Source organism: Spinacia oleracea, chromosome 1, assembly GCF_020520425.1.
Source record: "Spinacia oleracea cultivar Varoflay chromosome 1, BTI_SOV_V1, whole genome shotgun sequence".
Taxonomy (NCBI): Eukaryota; Viridiplantae; Streptophyta; class Magnoliopsida; order Caryophyllales; family Amaranthaceae; genus Spinacia; species Spinacia oleracea.
In genome coordinates, this window is record NC_079487.1 from 120,587,466 (window position 1) to 120,608,155 (window position 20,690).

The 20,690-nt window shown below is 35.3% G+C and overlaps 1 protein-coding gene and 1 pseudogene across 1 annotated transcript; both read right to left on the bottom strand.

Annotated features, from left to right (window-relative positions):
• LOC110795894 (eukaryotic initiation factor 4A-9-like) overlaps positions 1 to 5,181 on the bottom strand; it is a 36,297-nt pseudogene extending 31,116 nt beyond the window's left edge.
• A 9,195-nt stretch (positions 5,182 to 14,376) lies between these two features.
• Positions 14,377 to 17,501, bottom strand: LOC110795878 (eukaryotic initiation factor 4A-9). Its single transcript, XM_022000914.2, has 5 exons — positions 17,342 to 17,501; positions 16,586 to 16,655; positions 16,385 to 16,491; positions 15,864 to 16,294; positions 14,377 to 15,311 (listed from the first exon to the last, which is right to left on the bottom strand). Exons 2-5 carry the CDS (start codon positions 16,651 to 16,653, stop codon positions 14,676 to 14,678), a joined length of 1,242 nt encoding a protein of 413 aa, XP_021856606.1. The 5' UTR covers positions 16,654 to 16,655; positions 17,342 to 17,501; the 3' UTR covers positions 14,377 to 14,675.
• Positions 17,502 to 20,690: the final 3,189 nt, after the last annotated feature.

Genomic DNA, 20,690 nt, shown 5'->3' on the forward strand with positions numbered 1-20,690 from the left:
CGTTTGGAATCACCCTTGACCCAATACCGGCAAAGATTCAATTCTCACTGGCGACAATAGTGGCGCTTCGCAGGGGGAAGGAGTAGTCGGTCGAACGCTGGGGGAAGTGGGAAGTGGGCGGTGGTCGGAAAAGGAGGCGTCGAATGTCCTCTCGTCCAAGAATGTTTATTTGGTTGAAGGTTTTGTAATAAATAAGATTGAATTAGACCGAATCGGTCAATGATGAGGAGGATGTAAGTGAAAAGGAGGAAGAGTCTGTAAAAGTTAAGAAAGTGACAAAGGTAGAGAAACATGCGAAAGAGAAAAAGGGTGTTCATAAATCACCTACAGGAGGGAGAAGGAATATGTGGATTGCTACCAAAGGAACAAAAGTAATTAGTCCTTCTACAAATGTTGATATTTCCTGTGATGATGAGGATCAAGAGGGGGAACAAGGATAAGAGGCCATTAATATTGAAAATAAGGAGAAGGAACAAGCATCCCAACCCAAGGATGTTGTTCCTAATCCTAGAGTAGTACTTGTTCCTCCACCCACAGCTGTTCCTCTTGGTTTTTCTGGTTTTGGTGGTTTTAGTTCATTTGGTAGCTCCTCTAGTTCTTTGGGATCACAGAAGGATCCTTCCATTGTGGAACTCAAGGAACAGGTCAGTCAGCTTAAGGAGGGGATGGCTAGAATGATGGCTATACAGGAAGGTACGGATGCCAGGATCAGTGAGTTGCAATCACAGGTGGGTGCCTTAGTTTCAGTGATTAAGGAGATGGGATCCGATCTGCATCAACTCAACGCTCAAGTGACTACGAGCTCATCCACAATTCTACAAAAGCTTGAAAACTAAACCTGATCAGCTATTTGATTGTTACATTGGTTTTTTATTTGTTTGGAACAATTTTTTTTCTCTTTTTTATGTAGCCCTCAATTTGGGTGACATCATCGTTATTTTTATCTTCAGAACCTGTGGAACCTAAAACTTGCATCTCTAAAAATTGGTTGATTTCTTTTATTATATATTATGCTTACAATTAATTATGCATGTTGAGACTTGACCTTGAGGCTAACTTAGTTTGCCAAACGTTGATCGTGGGGCGCTATGAATATTATATTATTGCCTTGTATTTTTTCTTTTTGTTAATGCCAACAGGGGGAAGAGAATACAAACTTTTCTTAATTGATCTTACCTGTCTCCATGTCCCTCATTTGCTCACTTCTTGCTGTAAGTTTTCAATTTTGTAAACTTCGTTGTTTTTAAAATTCAAATTTTTTTTCTCGTAACTTTTTTTATTTTTTTGTGTTTTGTTTTGTTTTGTTTTGAAAACTTGTTTAGGATTGCAAAATAAGTTTGATTTTTTTGGTAAAAGTTTGCTTATGTTGTCATCACCAAAAAGGGGGAATATTGTTGATTCTGAGTTTTGATGATGACAACGCAAACTTCCTGATCATTGTTTAAGTGTGTTTTTGTAATGCTAAGTTAGGGAGTGCCTGAGTAGGACAAACTAAGCATGTGGAACAAACACTGAGCAATGCATGGAATTCCTAAAGAATCGATCAAGTCTGCATATGAAGGTTGTTCCCAAGACAGTTGTTCCCAAGACAGCGGGAACAGCTGTTCCCAAGACAGCGGGAACAGCTGTTCCTAAGACGGCTGTTCCCACGACGGCTGTTCCCAAGACGGTTGTTCCCACGACGGCTGTTCCTAAGACGGCTGTTCCCAAGACGGCTGTTCCCAAAGACGGTTGCTCCTAAAGCAGGCTGATCCTCAACGACTGATCCTAAAGCAAGTTATTAAGGGTGCTCCTCATATAGTATGAAGATCATCAAAGTTCCGGAGAAGGAACAATGCATGAAGCATTCAGGTGATGCTTCAAAAGGTGCCAACATAGAAGCTACAACATATGAGTTTATGTTTAGATTTTATGTAAGTATTTTAATAACGTTTATGCATAATATGGAACAAAAGGAACACGTGTGTTTTAATATGTTTGAGAAAATAGTTTTTGTAAATAAAATAAAGTTTTATAAAGGAAAATCTTTTGGAAAATAAATAAAACGATTTTGAGAAAATCAACATTGGATTCTGATTTAGAATTCCTTGTTTTCCAAGAAAAGGTTTTTACTTGTTCCTAAAACTACTCCCACTATTTTCTCTAAAATTGAACGTGTTAAAAGTGGTTTGAAGAAGTCTCCCTGTTTCTCTCAATCAACGTGCACGTTACTGCTCCCAGTAACTGTTAGTGGCCGTTGAGGGGAACATGGGAAACTGAAGGAAATAATGCCCTTGGTCCAAGTATGCATTCTATGATAAGTCTAATAAATGCGGTTCAGTATTAATTAACAAGTTAATAATTCAGTGAGATCAAGTGAGCTGAATGCCTAGCAAGAGGCCGCTTCAGTTCAAGTGGAATTAATGATATTAATCCACAGCTTACTCTTGACTGAACCCGTAGGGTCACACAAATAGTACGTAAACGGATCAAGTATTTAATGGCATTAAATACTCCATCTATGAATATTCGGAACCGACGGATCTTGGTTTCAGTGGGAGCTAAGATCGTCACAGGCAAGAAATGAATACTCCGGAAACGATGATATTGCCGGAAACGGAAATATGGATCGTATCGGAAATATAAATATTATCCATGTCGTAGATGTTGCCGGAAACGGAAACATGGTACGTATCGGAAAATATTATCGGAAATGGAAATATTACCAGAATCGGAAATATTGCCGGAAACGGAAATATTGTCAGAATCGGAAATATTACCGGAATCGGAAAATAATTCCGGAAACGGAAATATTAAATATTTGTTCGAAACGGAAATTAATTCCGGAATCGGAAATGTTAAATATTGTTCGTATCGGAAATGAATTCCGGAATCGGAAATTTAATCGGAAGCGTATCGTACGAATAAGCATCGGACGAAGCCTGCCGGACGAGGGCCCAACACGAAGCCAGGCCATCGCCCAGCAAGCCAAGCGCGCCACACAAACAGCCACGCCAGGCCCAGCGCAAGGCCAGGCCCAGCAGGCTGCGCAGCGCGCACAGCGCGCACAGCACGCGCAGCGCGCAGCGCGCGCGGGCGCTGCTTGGGCTGCTGCTTGTGCGCATGCATGGGCGGCCCATCGTGGCTGCCGTGTGTGCGTGTGTAAGTGTTTGTGTTCGTGCACGTTTCCTAAAACGTGCAGAGTTCGGTTAATGATTAAATTCCTAATTCTATTTGATAAATTAGTTAAATTAGAGTTCTTGTAGGATTCTAGGTTTAATTAATTTGTATCTGAATAGGTTTCCAATTCCCTTTCCATAACCCTATAAATATGTGGCCTGGGTTCACAATTTATAACGAGTTTAAAAAGTATTCAAAGTGAGTTTTTGAGAGAAAAATTCAGTCACACATTTGCCTATAAAGTGCCGAAAATAATAGTACCTTAAGGGCGATTCTAGTTGGTCAATCTTAAGGCGGATCCGGACGTGCTGTGGACTATCTACGGAGGGACGACACTTGGAGTCCTAAAGACTTGTTCTTGTTCGGTTCGGGCGCAGCTAGGGAAGGCACGCAACAAAGAGTATGCATCTAAACTATGCTAAATGATTATGTGTAAATAATATGTTTTCCTGGCTTTATGGTTTTTCTGCATGATTTATGAATTGTCATATGTATCATAACCTAACAGAAACTGACCAAGAAAGTTCTTCTATAAAAGGAAAAGGTTTTTCATTTCTCAAATCACAACTGACAACGTGCAATATTTCTAAAGAACTTAAGAGTTTTTATAAAAAGTCAGTTTGCGAAAGAGCGTGTTCCTAAAGTTCCTTTTTTGTACATAAGCTTTATTGAATACTAGAGTTTTCATAATTCGAGTTGTAATTGTGGGGTTAAGGATCGAGTGATCCTTGAGTTGTGGGGTTAAGGATCAAGTGATCCTTGAGTTTTGAGTGTAAGGGTTGAGTGATCCTTAAAGTGACTTAGAGTCAAGTCAGCGAGAGAGTGTGAAAGGAGCAAGCACAGTAATCAACGGGGATTGCTGTGAGGAACTCGTGTTCAAGTGGAACTCGAGTTATTGAGTGTGTTGTATTCGAGCGATTACAATATATAAAAGAGTTTGAGGTTTTCGCTTCTTGATAAGGATCAAGAAGTTTCCTCAGTTTTCACATTCTTCGTACTAATTTGTTAGTTGTTCCTTTAATTTCTAAATTCCGCAAAGGAACACCCTAAGTTCAACGAAACAATTCACCCCACCTCTTGTCAGTGTTCCTACTGGAATATCATTTAACATAGTTAATTATTTAGGCAAGCAATATAGAATACACAAACCAACACATCTACGAAATCAATCATAAACTAACACACACGAAATAAACAAATTGACAATCTTTCGGTTGAAACATAACATTATAACCTCAAAAAAAACGCAGATTCTAAATTAAATCAAGTTCACAAGCTAGCTGATCAATCCTAAGTCCAAATCACTACGCGGCAATGCATCATTACTCCTAATTCGATGCATCATCAAATTCATAGGTAAGGCATGACAATCAAATATAGACAACATTAAAATACACAGGAAAAACATACAAAAATTCCGTGTTATCACTCTAGTCAGCACAATATGAATACAATTAACAAAAAATCCCTGATGTTATAAATATTTACGGAAAAGCAAATCAACAATCATGGTAATATCACATCGAGAAACTCGATAACAAATCAATAAAACAAAGTAACTTTATTATAAATTCCACTACGAGAGACTCTGAATTTCATCAACTACAACATTAAATCACAAATTACTTCGGAATTCGTTGAAATTCAACTGAATTGCATAATACTAATTCCATTAAAACCTAATCTGCATAAAATTTAGGGCACAAAACAGATATTACACTCCAGACCTCAAATAATCAACAACCAACACACGACTAAATAAATAAATCAAAAGAAAAAAAAACATTGATGAGCTGGTAGATTAGCATAAACAAACAAAATAATTAGATGAAAAGGCCTACTTGAAATTGATGATGATTGAAAGTAACAATAATGAAAACGCGAGTGTGTTGATTGGAGCTAGGGTTAAAGACTTTTTTACGATATTTCGAGGACAATTGTTTACCAATTAGAGGGTATCTAGGGTAATATCTCACCTATTTATATTATTACGGCTCGTTTTCTTATTTTCCTGATTCATGTAGTAATCGGTGTTGTGAATTGTTTTTTCTGTTTTAAAATAATTGGTGCAGTTTGATTTTTGGCAGTATTCATATACTTCAGTTTTTATGTTTGTTTATGCTTGTAACACTTTTCTTTTTATTTGGTTAATTCTTATGTAACCTCGTTAGCATCAAAAAAAAAAACTTTAATTTTTAGGCAATATGCACGCGTTTAGGAAATACAGTTAATATGCACGCGTATTAAGGAAATATAATTGATAATTAATACTCCCTCCATATTCTATTAGAGCATCTCCAATGGTTGTAGCTAGGGACTTGCTTGCAATTTAGAGAAATTCCAAGCTACTAGCTTGACCATTGGAGTTGGTATAATAAATTAGCTTGGCCAAGCAAATTAGCTTATTTAAGCTAATTTGCTTGAAAAAACTTGTCCAATGAAATAATTTTAAATTAAATTAAATTTAAATAGTGATTGACAAATATGACTACATTAAATATCAAGCTAGTAGCTAACCACTAGGGTACTAACTAGCTAGAAAGGGAAATAGCTTGAAATATTATGTGGCATGATAAGCTAATTTAGAAATTAGCTTACCATTAGAGATGCTCTTATGAGTTACAATATGCACGCGTATTAAGGAAATATAGTTAAATCTAATAAAAATAATAAAGCGAGTGGGAGAGGGAGTAATAAACAAATAGAAAAAAAAGATGAATTTAATCAAAGTAAAGAGAGGATTTATTGTATTGGTTGCCCTGAGTTAAATTAGATACATTAAATAATGAGGATGTGTGGTAGAAAGGTTACTAAAAACGGAAATGTGACCCCTAAAAAAAGACAGTTGGAAATAGTATATGTGACTCTTAAAAAAAATACGGAGGGAGTATCTTATACTTTGTATTAGTATGTCTCTCATAAGAACACCGTATATGTTAGACCGTTGATATCAACATTAAAAAATATAACTATTTAATTAGAAAGGTAAAAATATTGATTGAAAAGTGTAAGTAATAATAGTATAATTTAACTATTTGATCAAAAAGTTAAACTATTTGGTAATAAGTTCATTTTATATACGCTGCCTTATTTAAGTTTTTGTTTTCTTAGATTACCAATAATTAAAAGTTATGGAGTATAAAAAGTTGATCTTCTTAAAATATATGAAGTATTACAACAAATTTCACAAAATCACTCACAAATATATTTTCCTTTAAATATAAATATCAAATCAAAGTGTTGCAAATAAAAATAAACGGAGGAAATACATTATATTCCGTACAAAGTATGGGAGTTGACAATTCTAAAAGTCCAGTTGTTGCAAAACAAAACATAGCAAAGAAGTTTAAAAAAATTGTCAATTACGTCCTACTCCCTCCGATCTTGATTGTTAGTCCCCTTTCTTAATTGAGTTATTCTTTTTATTAGTCCTTTTTGAAATCTTTCTTTGTTTGTCTAACATTTGTCCCCTTAAAACATCTCTAAAACCCACTTGTTTACTCTAAAGTAAATATTTATCCCATTAATCCCCCCCCCATTATTTATCTGTCATAATCACATGGGTCATATTCTATTGAAATTCATGTGACAATTGTATTTTTGTTGGATTGTCTTAGATTCCAAAAGAGACTAACATTCCAGAACGAATGGAGTATATGATTATGGAGTTTGTTAATTATTTACCTAGCTTGATAAAAAAAATTGACAATTACTACTGGTTAATTTTCTATAAGTGATGTCAATTGATACCTTAATTCATTTTTTGCTCAATTAGTCGACTAATGACATCATAATTACTTATGATTATACTTAAATCATTTTAATAAAATTAATCATATCCTAACAAAATAAAACAAAAATACCCCAACTAAGAAAGATAACTTTTGGTGATTACATTAATTTTTTTTATTGTTATTTAAAGTTTTTGGGTGGCAGCGTTTTTTATTAATTCATTAAAAAAATGAACTAGCTATAGGGGTAATTATGATTTAAGTAATTTACTAATTGGCCGGAAAATGGATTAAGATAGAAATTGACATCATTATTAATCGATTTTCTCTGAGTTTTAATTGAAGGAAAAGTAAATTTCAGCTCCTGATCTACAAACGTTAGTTTGAACAACGTTTGCATTTCAGTCTACTAACCCACCTTAAATTTTATTTCAGTTCCCTAACAAATATTCCTAATAATTTAAGATGACTTAAATTAATAGCACGTAATCATTTAAGATGACTGAAAGTGTTTTCCAAACAAAGCCTGATACTACATATACACTAGGTGTACAAAGCATATTGTACATCCTTTCAACTTCCTCTAAAAAAATTAGGTTTCTTTTTCCAAATTTAAAATTTGAATTTTAAAATTTTTACATCTTCCAATTAGCATTATTGTTGATTATTTTTTGCTAAATTATTTTTCATAGGAGAGAGAAAACCTTTTTTTTCTTCCCTTGTTTATTCACAAGAGAGAGAAAACGTTTTTGTTCCTCTTCTTCCAAAAAATTTCGGCGACATTGTTGTTAATGTCGAAAATTTAACGGGTTTAATCGAACTGTCGTTGGTGATTTTTGGCAACAATGTTGTTGATGGTGAAGCTCTCGACGGGTTTAATCGAACTTTTCGGTGGAGATTTCAGGCGACATTGTTGTTGATGTCAAAGATTCAATACTTCAATTGAAGGACGAAATACAACCAATTGAGGAACCCAAATTAAAATCAGATTTAATAAATTGCTATTCAGAAATCCCAAATTAATACGAATGTAATAAACTGACTATTTTTAATCCTAATTGAAATTCACAATTAATAAATTACAATTTTTAGTCCCCAATTGGAATTCCTATTTGATAAACTTGGGAACGGGGGCTACTTTCTTCACCTTCGACGAAATATTGGATCTAGTTTTAATTTTGGCTATGATTTTAATGGATTAGATACGATTTTACGAGATTATTTTAATTTTTAGAATATCACAAAATGTAGTAAACTACTCAACCTAAATAAAGTAAAGCAATTTCAGTTGCAAATGTTGATGTGATGATACCCCCTTGTCATATTGGTCACTCCTATGCTGTTTGAGCTTCTTATAATTTGCGTGTACCCATTGAGTTCAAGAGTAAGGTAGAAGTTCAAGTAGTATAGCAGTGACATTGTGATAAAGGAGTTCAACACCTCATCATTTGCAACACAAATTCTTTTACTCTATTTTAATGATTATTTTTTTAAAAAAATTTAAGTATGATTTCTTTAAAGGTACGTTAAACTATCCTTTATAATCATATATTGTCAAATTTAATTAAAAAAATGATTTGCAAATAGATTAGAAACTCAAGCAATATATTTGTTCTATATTGGTGGTAGATCGTCATTATGTACTACGGAAGATGTAAACAACTTAGAATATTAACTAACCCATGAAATATTAGGAGTTAAATATCTCATTTGTTACCACCATGACAATCAACATAATTTATGAACTACTCCGTACATATTAATTTCCAGAGTTACGATCTAAACATGTTATTTACAACATACAGAGTATTTAGTTTTGGAGATCGTAAATGTTATTAAAGGTTAAACATATGTCATGAAAAATTACCTTTGAGACCTTTACGGCTTTACCTATTATTTTTTTTGGTATGGTTATACTCCGTATTATATTATTAGTACGTGTGTTTATCATAAAAATATAAATATATAGAATAATTTCAATATGTCCCTTGATAATGGAGACCATAAATATTATGTAAGTCCCCATGCATAAAAATAATAAGCATTAATAAAATCATAGTTAAGTTGAAAAATACACCCAATGTTTTGCTTCCCTTATAACTCAAAAATGATCTCTTAAATATCATTTACTCCCTCCGTTCCAAAATGTTTGTTACGTTTGGACTTTTGCATGTTTATTAACGTATAATAAAGATTCTTTTGGTTTTTTTATTAAAAAAATAAACCAAGTAAAACCTCAATCCACTAATAATTACAACAACCAATAAGATTGTTTTATTTATCAAAATGAACCAATAATGGAAAAGCACAAAGATTGTTAATTTAACATACTTGGGAAATTGCAAAGAAATTTAATGAGTTGAAAAAATTGGACCAATTAAAATTAAAAGTTGGCACAAAAAATAATATTATAATAAGTTTATAAAAGAAAAGATTCCCCCATGTAACAAACATTTTGAAACAACCTAAAAGGAATACGTAACAAACATTTTGGAACGGAGGGAGTAAAAGTTATTTTTAAAAAAATATTGGCTTTTGTCATGATTTTAACACGGCTATGCACAAATATGGTAAAATTTCAAGCAGTATAGACAGTATAGTAGTGAACATTGTGGTAAGGGGTTCAACACATCATCTTGTGCAACAAAAGTTCCCTTTCATCTATTTTAAAAAAAAAAAAATACTGTCATCCAAAGTAATGCCTCACCTTTCATTCAGTATCGTCACCATCCACACCATCTCTGAAAAACAATTTTAGACGCAATCCTCAGACATCTATATGAAGTATGAACCATTCCATGAATTATCATATACAAACCTCGTTACTATTGCTTACACTTTTTTGTACTACTCCGTATAACATTAAAGTTGTAAATGTAATACTGATCTCCTTTTAATAGAAAATGAACCTAATGACTTTAGCTTTTATTTATTGTTTGTTTAATTTGTTTGTTATGATTAATGTATCACTATAACTTGTGAGTGGAACCAATTGAGGTTGACATGAGTGGTTAAAAGTCTATTGCTCCTTAACCAAGGTCTCGGGTTCGAGCCTTGAGAATGGAAAAAATCTCAACTGAGAGGAATGCTACCCATCGAGGTACCCATGCAAATTCCCACGGGAGATTACCTCGCGGTGGGAACTCCTCGTAGTAGAACCAAAAAAAACAACTTGTGAGTGGAAAGCCCAGACAGGCAACGTTGGTGGTGCTTCAATTCATTCGATTGGACTTGAAGTGGTATTTGCAGGTCTGATTATAATATTTTCCTTGTATGAATTGGAGTGAGAGAAAGACAACATCATTTTTGAATGAGTTGATTTTCATTAAAGCATTTTGCCGAACACCTTGCATGCAGTTACAATACCCAGCTCCTTCAGTGTTATTTTTTTAATAGATAACACAACCGTTAATGACAATCTGGAAAGATGATGATTTCATTGCTTGGGTTTAACTGACGCATCTTTGACAAATTGTTTAAGTTGATTGCCTAAAGTTTGTTGTTCTATTGTAATTATATTGGGCCCATGTGGCTCTAAACTTTGAAGCTTTGAATGCAATGAAATCACCAAATTATCAAATGACAATCTGAAGAGTATGCCAGACATAGTTGCAATTTAGAAGGTGGACCATGGTGCACATAGAGCATGGTGCACCTTAAGAACATTAGTATATAATTAAAAGAACATCTGGTTACGTAAAAAGAACATGGACATATATTTTTTTATATTTTTAATAAATTGTGATTTTTTATAACAAAAAAGTAAAACATTATATTGCATGTTCTTTTGTCGTAGTGTCATGTTCTTTTGTTTATACACATGTGTTCTTTTGGTGCACATGGTGCACCATGCTTTATGTGCACCATGGTCCATAGTCCACGGATTGCAGACATAGTGATCGTCGTTGAAGCAGACAATTGTTGTTTATAACAAATATCAAAACACGAAAAAAATAAAGGAGAAATTTGGGTGTTTTAATGGTGCTAACTTCAAGTGTTTATTCATGGAGGAAAGGAAAAATTTAAGAAGATGAAGGGAAATAATTCCTTGGATTGAAGTTGGCCCCTACATGAAAATCATCTCAATCATAGTATCAAATCCCAAAAGTTTCCCTCCTACTTTTCCCTCCAAAAATATTTCATTTCCCCATCTTTTTTTTAAAGGACATTGTAATGGGTCAGATTTTTAATGGTGGTGTACAATATCCTTTGTACACTTAGTGTACATATAGCCTTTTTTAAGGGCGTCAAATTTGGTCATCGGTTCGGTTTCGGTTCGGGTTCATCGGTTCGGGTTGAAACTGGTTCATTTTGCTATCGGTTCGGTTCGGGTCGGGTTAAAATAATAACGATTCGATTCAGGTTCGGGTTATGTGTTACGGGTTCATATCGGGTCGGGTTCATGACGGGTCGGGTTCGTATCGGTCGGCTTCATATCGGGTTGGTTCATATTTGGTCGGGTCATAACCGGGTTAAGTCGGGTTCATATCGGTTCAGGTTCATATCGGGTCGGATTCATATCGGGTCGGGTTCATACTGGGTCGGGTCATATCGGGTCGATTTGTAGTCGGGTCGGGTCAATTCGGTTCGGTTTGTTAACGGGTTTAGCCAGATTGTAATCGGGTCGGGTTTATATCGGGTCGGATTCATATCGGGTCGGTTTCATATAGGATCGGTTTCATGTTTAGTTAGATCAATTCGGATACAAATTACAAACAATGTCGAGATATTACTAAAATCACAATTTTCAATACGTTTATACTATAATATCTACATTATTAAAGCAAAGTGACACGTAAAAGAGGTCATATAATTTGATTACATGATTTATAACTAATGTTATTTTCTTTTTTGACGAACAACTAATGTAGTAATGTTCACTATCCAATTAATTTCATAAACTTAATTAAGAAAAGTCAGTCAATGTCTTTTATTATGTCATGTAATATTTATCAATCAAATGATACAAATGGAATCAAAATCATCTATGCCCTCCCCCACCATGCCAGAGTATTACGAAACATGTATTGATGAACTAAATACTAATAACGTAGTAATTAATAATCGATAATGATGAATTAATACGTAATGAATTTGTAAAGTTTGTAAATACAAGTTTGTCATATATTCATATTGGTTTAAACAACAACGAGACTAACATGTTCATTAACGAAACGAGACAAACAAGTTCAATTGTTAATGAATTAAATCGATTCAATTAAAATAGCATAGTTTTTCGATTAGTTCTTAGGTTAAAAGCTTATAAGCTTATAAGGTATTGAATTAGATCAATTTAGTTTAATGATCGATTAGACAATTTGTCAGTTGAATATGAGTCAATAAAAGAGTGCACATTCAATTCTACAAGACTATAACTATACAATAATATATCTATATTGGAAATATATCTAATACAGAACAATATGTTAAATGATAACATGTTTAGTTACTTAGTCGATTGATAAACAACAGTTCGAATACTCGGTTGAACAACGCACATTGAATTATATCTTTGATTTATAAAGGTTTAAGAAGTACAATTACTTACGAATTACGGAGTATATCATTTGATATCTTAGCATGTCGGCTCTGTTTGGTTTGACGCAAAATATTTCAAGTAAAAACTTATTTTTGAGGCGGGTTATGAACGGTTTGAATTAAACGGGGTGTAAACGGGTTACGGGTTGTAAACGGTTTGGGTTGTAAACGGTTCGGGTTGAAACATTCCGGGTTGTAAACGGTCCGGGTTGAAACGGTTCGGGTTGAAATTGTTCGGGTTGTGAATGGGTATTCCCCGGGTTGAAACGGTTCGGGTTGAAATAAATCGGGTCATTAACGATTTTCGGGTCCATTCGGTTCGGGTAGAAACGGTTTCGGGTTGACGCATTACGGTTTGTTATCGGGTACCGGTCTTAATCGGTTTAATATTTTCGAGACGGTTCGGGTTCGGGTTGAATGTTATCGGTTCGGTTAGTTTTCGGGTTCCAACTAACAGATTATTAACGGTTCGGGTTCTTAACGAATCGGATTAACCCAGCGGGTTCAACGGTTTGGGTTGAGATTTTGGAAATTCCAGTTCTCAGACATCCTTTCCTTTGTGCTCATTTGGTAAGGGTTATAATCCAAACAATTTCTGTGTAACTTGATTTGCTCTACTAATTTCTCTCCTAAACCATACATTATCTTCTCAGATTGGCAAATTAAAGGCAAAATCAGTTCCCGATTGGCCAGGACTTTCACTGAGTCAATTAGGAAAAAGCATTGAAAGTCTAAGGACTGGGCTTGGGTTTGGGTTTGGGACACTGTGGGCCACCCTAAGATGAAATTCTTCCTTTGGCAATTGTGGTGGAATAGATTAGCTACAACAAAGAATCTGTTTCAGAGGATCAAGTCCAACCCTTATTGTTGTTTTTGCCCGGGGACCGAAGAAGATAATGACCACATATTCAGAAAGTGTGTGAGAGCCAAGGAATTTTGGGGGGCGGCAGGGGTTGTTCTAGGCTTGGTGCCTTTTAATGATTGGGTTAAATCCTCCCTCCTTTCTACTGCCATGGGTAGGGAGAATATTCCTCATAATGTGGTGTTTGCCTTTGGTTTGTGGGCAATCTGGAATCGCCGCAATGCTTGGTGTTTCTCGAAAAATAACATCCCCATCAATGTCTCTTTCAAACATTCGCCGTGGGCTGCTTTGGAATGGTTCTTCCCCCAGTTGGTGTCATCAAGATCAACTCGGATGCCGCGTTCATGTCTTCTGTTTCCATAGCAAGCTTGGCGGCAGTAGCTAGGAACCACTCGGGAGAGTGGCTGGAAGGTCGCTCCGCAGCCTGCTATGTTCATGATGCGTATATGGCAGAGTTGTTGGCATAAAAGAGGTCATATCTTGGGTAGAAGAAAGAAACTGGCACCATTGTATTATTGCCACAGACCATAGCAACGCGGTGACTGACATTAATGAAGTTTCCCTTTGTAACTCTAGATACAAACTCATTGTTGATGATTGCAGGCAAAAGCTTGAGGGTTTGCAGGACACCGTGTTGATCTTTGAGGGACGCTCAGCAAATATAGTGAATGATTTGATGGCGAAGTCAGCTAGAAAAAAAAATTATTTGAACTAGGGCTGATGGCATAAGGCCTCACCCACCTGATGTAACGTTGTGAACTTGGGGGCTTCCAGCAGTTCTCTGCTTAGCCTTACTACTTAAATAATTTGCTCCTAATTTCGAAAAAAAAAAAAAAACATTGTGGAAATGTGGCACGATAAGTCAGTTTTATTAGTAATCTGGTAGACTTGGAACATTCATAGTTTTATGCGTGTAAAAACTATATTTTCAAGGTACACATAAGTATATTAACTCTGTAAACAACCAAAGAAAATACAAGAAAAAAGGGCTTCAAGAATAAGCCTGGATCGCCTTTATGGCGTCAACAACAATAGCAATACTAATAAAACAAAATCAAGGGAAACTAAAAAACCAAAGCGAAGAGATCAGTAAAAATGGCAACAGGTAAAACTCATTCTTAACCTAAAATACAAAAGTACAATTTAAACTTGTCTCCTACAAAAATTTAAGCTGGGACATCCACAGCGTGGGTTAAAGATGTTCCCATAATAAAGGAGGTAAAAAGGAAAAAAAAGAGAAGCATAGTAATTAAAGAGTGATAGGCTGTGAAACTCTGTCATCTGATAAATAATAATCATCCAATAAACACCACGTTGCCCAACTGGAATCTTTACTAATTGGACAGACAAAACACCTTCTTCCCTAAAAACACAAACCAAATTCATCAGATAAGGTCAGCAACGTTAGCAGGGAGCTCCTCCACTGTCACATTGTAGAACTTCTGAATATCAAAGAGCATCTTATCATCATCACTGGTAACAAAGTTGATGGCAACACCCTTCCTTCCAAATCGACCACTTCGTCCAATCCTGTGGAGGTAGTTCTCGGGTTGGGTTGGAAGATCGTAGTTGATCACAAGGGAGACTTGCTGAACATCAATACCACGAGCAAGAAGATCGGTTGTAATGAGGACACGGGATGAACCAGAACGGAACTCCCTCATAATGATGTCCCTAGTGTTCTGGTCCATGTCTCCATGGGTGGCTGAAACGGTGTGATCACGGGCTCTCATCTGGTCGGTCAACCAGTCCACCTTCCTCCTGGTGTTAACGAATATAACACTTTGAGTGATCGCCAAAGTTTCGTAGAGATCACAAAGTGTATCGAGCTTCCAGTCTTCCTTGTCAACATTAACATAGAACTGCTTGATACCCTCGAGAGTCAGCTCATCACGCTTCACAAGAATCCTCACAGGTTTGTTCATGAACTTCCTGGTGATCTCAAGGGCCTCAGGGGGCATAGTTGCTGAAAACACTCCGACTTGGATCTTGGGTGGTAGTTGCTGGAAAATGTCGTAAATCTGCAGAAAAACAACTAATCAGTCATACTGACCATTACATTGGCTGACTATCTCATCACAGACAGTAGAAGTAAAGAAAACAATACTTAAGAAATCATGTACTCCAGTAAACCTCGTGACTTAGTCATGTTCTCAATGACTCAATTTTAATCAATATGTTCTCAATGACTCAATTTTAATCAATATGTTATCAATGAATCTAAGTTTAGTTAACATCATGTACTCATGAATCATGAGCCAGCGAGACATGTAGACAAGGAAACACCCATACTACAAGTTAACAAAAATACCACTAAATAAAAATATTTAACAGACAGCGAAATCAACATGTAATCAAGCCTTCATCACAGATGATGAAGGTTATATCACTAGTTCTAGATTTTAGGGGAAATGAAGGAGATGACAGTGAATGAGGATTTCATGATGACAAAGGCATACTAAAAAGAGTGCGGCAGATATTATTATGCATAAGCTAGCTCTGTCTCTTCCCATCTAGGAAATGCAGAGAACCCAATAACAAAGGAAGATACACATATTGTAGGGCATGGATACCTGGTCCTTGAAACCTCTAGAAAGCATCTCATCAGCTTCATCAAGAACAAACATTTTAATCTGATTGGCGCGAAGGGATTGTCTGCGCAACATGTCAAAGACACGTCCAGGGGTACCAACAACAACATGTACCCCAGCAGCAAGGATTCTTTGATCCTCACGCACACTTGTTCCTCCAACACAAGCATGAACCTTAACGCCCAAATAATCTCCAAGGGCCCTCATAACTTTCTCAATTTGTTGAGCAAGCTCTCTGGTTGGAGCAAGCACAAGAGCTTGGCATTCCAGCAATTCATAATCCAACTGCTGGAGGATACCAGAGCAGAAAGTAGCTGTCTTTCCTGTACCAGATTGGGCTTGCTGAATAACATCAAGACCCTTGCAGAACGGGACTATTCCCCTCTGTTGAATAGCAGAAGGTTTCTCGAAACCTGACAACAGAGTTCCATTTTAAAATAACTAAAACAATAGTGTACACACCAAAAAGACATTTATAAATAAAACGTAGGATTGAAATTTACCATAAGCATAGATTCCTCTAAGAAGGTTCTCTGCCAAACCCATTTTATCGAAGCTTTCATAAACCTCGTCATATGAAGTGAAGAAATCACCTCCTTCCTCAGAAAGCCTTCATCGTCATAAAGTAAATGAAAATCAGTGATTAAACAATAAAGCAAGCACAGCTTTCATAGATTATATTTTCCAGAAAGTAGTCAACTTACAATTCACTCATTTTGCTGTCATACTGGCGAGCGTCATACTGGGAACCTTCAGGTGCAACTCCTGCCATGACTGCATTGATCAAATAATAATTAGAATCTATGAAAACGCAAACTTTCCCAAACACTTTGAACGCAATAAGGCGATTGCTTTTCGGACAAAACGAGAACAAGAAAATCTATTGGTTCAAGTGAAAATCATCCATAAGCTGCTGCTACGTCTATATAATCATACTCCGTAATATACAAATCAATGCTTTCCTACGAGACCACAAAAATCAATGAATTGAAACAGTACCAAAAACAACCTATCTATGTTTCGCAAATGTACAAATCTAGGGTTATTTTACGGAAACAAGTTACATATATCGGTAAGATTCGATCTTTCGGGCTAAACAATCACCATGTGCTAATAAATATTAGGGAAAATCTAATTACATGACAAAACTCTTTAACATAGTTAATTATTTAGGCAAACAATATAGAATACACAAACCAACACATCAACGAAATCAATCATAAACTAACACACACAAAATAAACAAATTGACAATCTTTCGGTTGAACAGAATATTATAACCTCAAAAAAAACGCAAATTCTAAATTAAATCAAGCTTTAGAATCAAAATCAAACCATATACCTAATATTTCAACTTAAATCTACAAAAAATTAACAAAAAATCACAAAGAAAAAAAGCAATTAAAAAATAAGTAGATAAAATGACAGGAATTAAAGTAGAAAAAGGAGAAGGAAATTACTTGAAATTGGGGGAAAATTGATCGAAATCGAGATTGAAGCGCGAGAGTAATGCGTAAAATGGAGCTAGGGTTAGAGTCGTGGCGGAACTCTAACAGGATCTGAAGAGAGTGAAGGAGAGAGAAAAAGGGATGCTTTTATATTTGAAAGAAGGAACGACAACCAATTGCTGATGTCCCGCTTCTATTTATATTAGGGTTTTGCAATCCTATTTTGAGTCTACTTGTCCCATCAAAGGCCCTGCCCACCCGGATGCCTTCGTTGTTGGATCGGGTTAATAGAGGGTGTCAGAATTTGATTCAATTTGGGCTGGCTTTTGCTCTTCTATAGTTCTGACTTGTGCGTGAGACTCTTTAGTTGGATCGGTACACGGTATATTGTATATTCCCTATGTCATTAATTATTTGTTCTATTTGCTTTTTTCACGGTCTTTTAAACGCGACTTACAATGATTATGTACATTTTGATGTATATAGAGATGTAAATGAGTTGATACGTTTACTAGCCACTCGCGAACAGGCTCGTTCAAAGCTCGTTTATTAATCAATTAACGAGTTTGAACAAAAATTCTAGGCTCGAATAAAATCACGTTCGGTTCTTTAATGTTCATGAGTACTCGTTAATAGCTCATTAATTACTCGTTTATAAGCTCATTTTTAACAGAAGAGAATCTGTCATATAGTATAATATTCCATAGAATATTCCAGTTATACATATATTTTGTGAAGTTTCTCCTTGATTATATGATTTATATCAACTTGATGATTTCTCAAAGCTCGTTTATTAAGCTCGAATAAAGCTCGTTTAGCTAGCTAGAGTTCGAACTCGGGCTCAAGCTCTAGTTAAACGAATGAGCTCGAGCTATCCTAATGTTTAGCGAACAAATCTCGAACAACAAATTGCAAAGCTCGGTTAAGCTTGAGACAAGCTCGAACTGTGAAAATCCTTATCAAGTTTAGCTAGAACAAGGTAAAACTCGGATCGGTTCGGCTCGTTTGCAGCCCTAAACGTACACTATAATAATTCTCCCGCACGCACGGATATTCTAAAACTATTTGACCATTTTTTTACAATATATTTGATCGAAATATTTCTCTTCTTAAAGTTACTGCATACTTAACGAATGTTGAACATACCCATTTAATCATCTACGTAGTAATTAACAATTTTTGTCCTACTAAAACTACTACGTACTTATTACATATTTTATATGTTAATACGTTAATATAAAGGAGGCATATTTGCTGCATTATTAGAGCGTCATGTAGGAAATCTAATGGTTTCAGCCAATGAAAAATAAGATTTATAATTTATTTTTGAATTAAAAAATCGAGTGCCACGTAGATAATTAATTAGGTGTCACGTAGATATTTTAATTAATTAATTTCTAATATATACAACTCCATCCAAAATCAAACACTTGAATTCATTCTTAAATCAAACATTGATTCAATATTAGAGCGTCACGTAGGAAGTTTAATGGTTTTGACCTATGAAAAATAAGATTTCGAAATTATTTATGAATTAAAAAGTCGAGTGCCACGTAGATAAATAATTAGGTGCCACATAGATATTTTTATTAATTAATTATTAATATTACTTATAAGTAAGTCAGCTACCTTGACCTTGTTGCACCTTCTTGGGATATGACTAAAGACGATAGTCCATCGTTGTTGAATCAGTTGCGCCACTTCTCTCATAACAGGTCCCAACTCATGATGAGAATAGTCATCCACAACATCAAGCAAAGTAACAATCATAACCAGACCAATATGACTATCATTTCTTACAACAACATCCGAATTGAGTTTATAAGGAAAGTATCTCGGGTAAATCCCGTCATCCTGTTGGGTACATGTCACAAACCTTAATTATATGTTACAACATAAAATTTTTATAAGGTAGTTAATTACAACAATTTTCTTGTAAGGTAGTTTTTCACAAAAACTCAATTTTGTAAGGTAACTTTTGACAAATCATTTTTGACACATAAAAAATATTTTTTTAATATAAAAAGAGACGATTTACTAGCTTTATGAGAAAACTGAAATTCAGGATGCTCATTGATAAATAAAATTGGATGGTAACCCCCTTAAACCAATTCTTTTAAAATGTTTTTGGAATTTAACCTTTTAGGGGATGAGAAAAGGAAATAAAAGGAACTTTGAATTGGATTACTTGAACTCTTGAAGTGTAGCTTTTTTTTGACGGGAAATTTGTAGGCTTGTGATTCAATTAGAGACTTATCCATGAGGACAAGAGGTAAAACATCCGGTGGGCACTCTTCCAACCAAACCAAAGTCTCCTCAAAGTTTAGAGAGATTTTGGCCATAGTGAGATCCACTTTGTTACAAGCCCTACAAGCATAATTGAAATTACAGATATCAAAAGAACAACATAATGCTAGAATGTCATTTATGACAACCTGAGGTGTAGTGTACTCTTTAGTTTTTCCTTGGAGAAAAACCATTAGTGCTTAGCAATCCACTTCAGCCTCAATCTTCATGAAGCCTGCATCGAGTGCGTACCTCATGCCAAAAAGGAGGGTTGTCGCCTCCCCTTGCTTCGCTTCCATGGGAGTATGAAAGGGGCTCTCTGCTATCTTGAGAAATGAGAACATCACACTAGAGAAGTCCCTCACCACTATTCCTACACCCACATTTTCGTCCTCCCTTAGAGAAAAATCAGTGTTCAGTTTAAAAACACTTACTCTGGACTGCAAGATCATCTGATGTTTTTCCTTCATGGAAAGCGTAAAACTCATACCTTATATAACAACTTTTACTAACAAGCCTTCTACCTCGAAATCGATAGCTAGTGGTCCAAACCAAGAACTTCCGCAATAACATTTTGCAGAGACAGTTGACAATCAATTGAAGACAAGTCTAAAGTACACTGCATAAGACTATATATGTTATGTTCACCCGAGAAAGCAACCAACTGAGTTGCATACATGTGATCCGAGGAAGAAGTATTAAAAATGGCCTTCAGAGCAAGATCACGTAAACTGGTGTTTACAACTGATAAAGACTTCTCTGGTTCTGGTACAAATTTGGTGTTATACTTGTTGATATCTTTAGTCAAATCTAAATGGTCGAATAATCTGTTGTTAGAGACATGAAGCAAAATTTATTCCCCCTAAACTGTTGCATTAGTTGAATTCAGACCAATGAAATTTATCAGGAATAACTCTTCTTCTACATCTTTCATCAACCTATGAAATTTATCAGGAATCTCAGCACGATCTTTATTGAGATATGTTGCAACAGAGGACTTAAAAACAAAAGACTCTCACTTAAACTTCTAAAATAACTTTTCTTTTAAACTTTATTGCCTATATGTGAACTTGAA

Excerpts from the sequence above, each read along its gene's own strand:
- LOC110795878 (XM_022000914.2), bottom strand. The coding sequence starts at position 16,653 with ATGGCAGGAGTTGCACCTGAAGGTTCCCAGTATGACGCTCGCCAGTAT. Across the intron at positions 16,492-16,585 it reads GACAGCAAAATGAGTGAATT|GCTTTCTGAGGAAGGAGGTG; the intron begins GTAAGTTGACTA and ends ATGACGATGAAG. Across the intron at positions 15,312-15,863 it reads CTAGAGGTTTCAAGGACCAG|ATTTACGACATTTTCCAGCA; the intron begins GTATCCATGCCC and ends GTTTTTCTGCAG.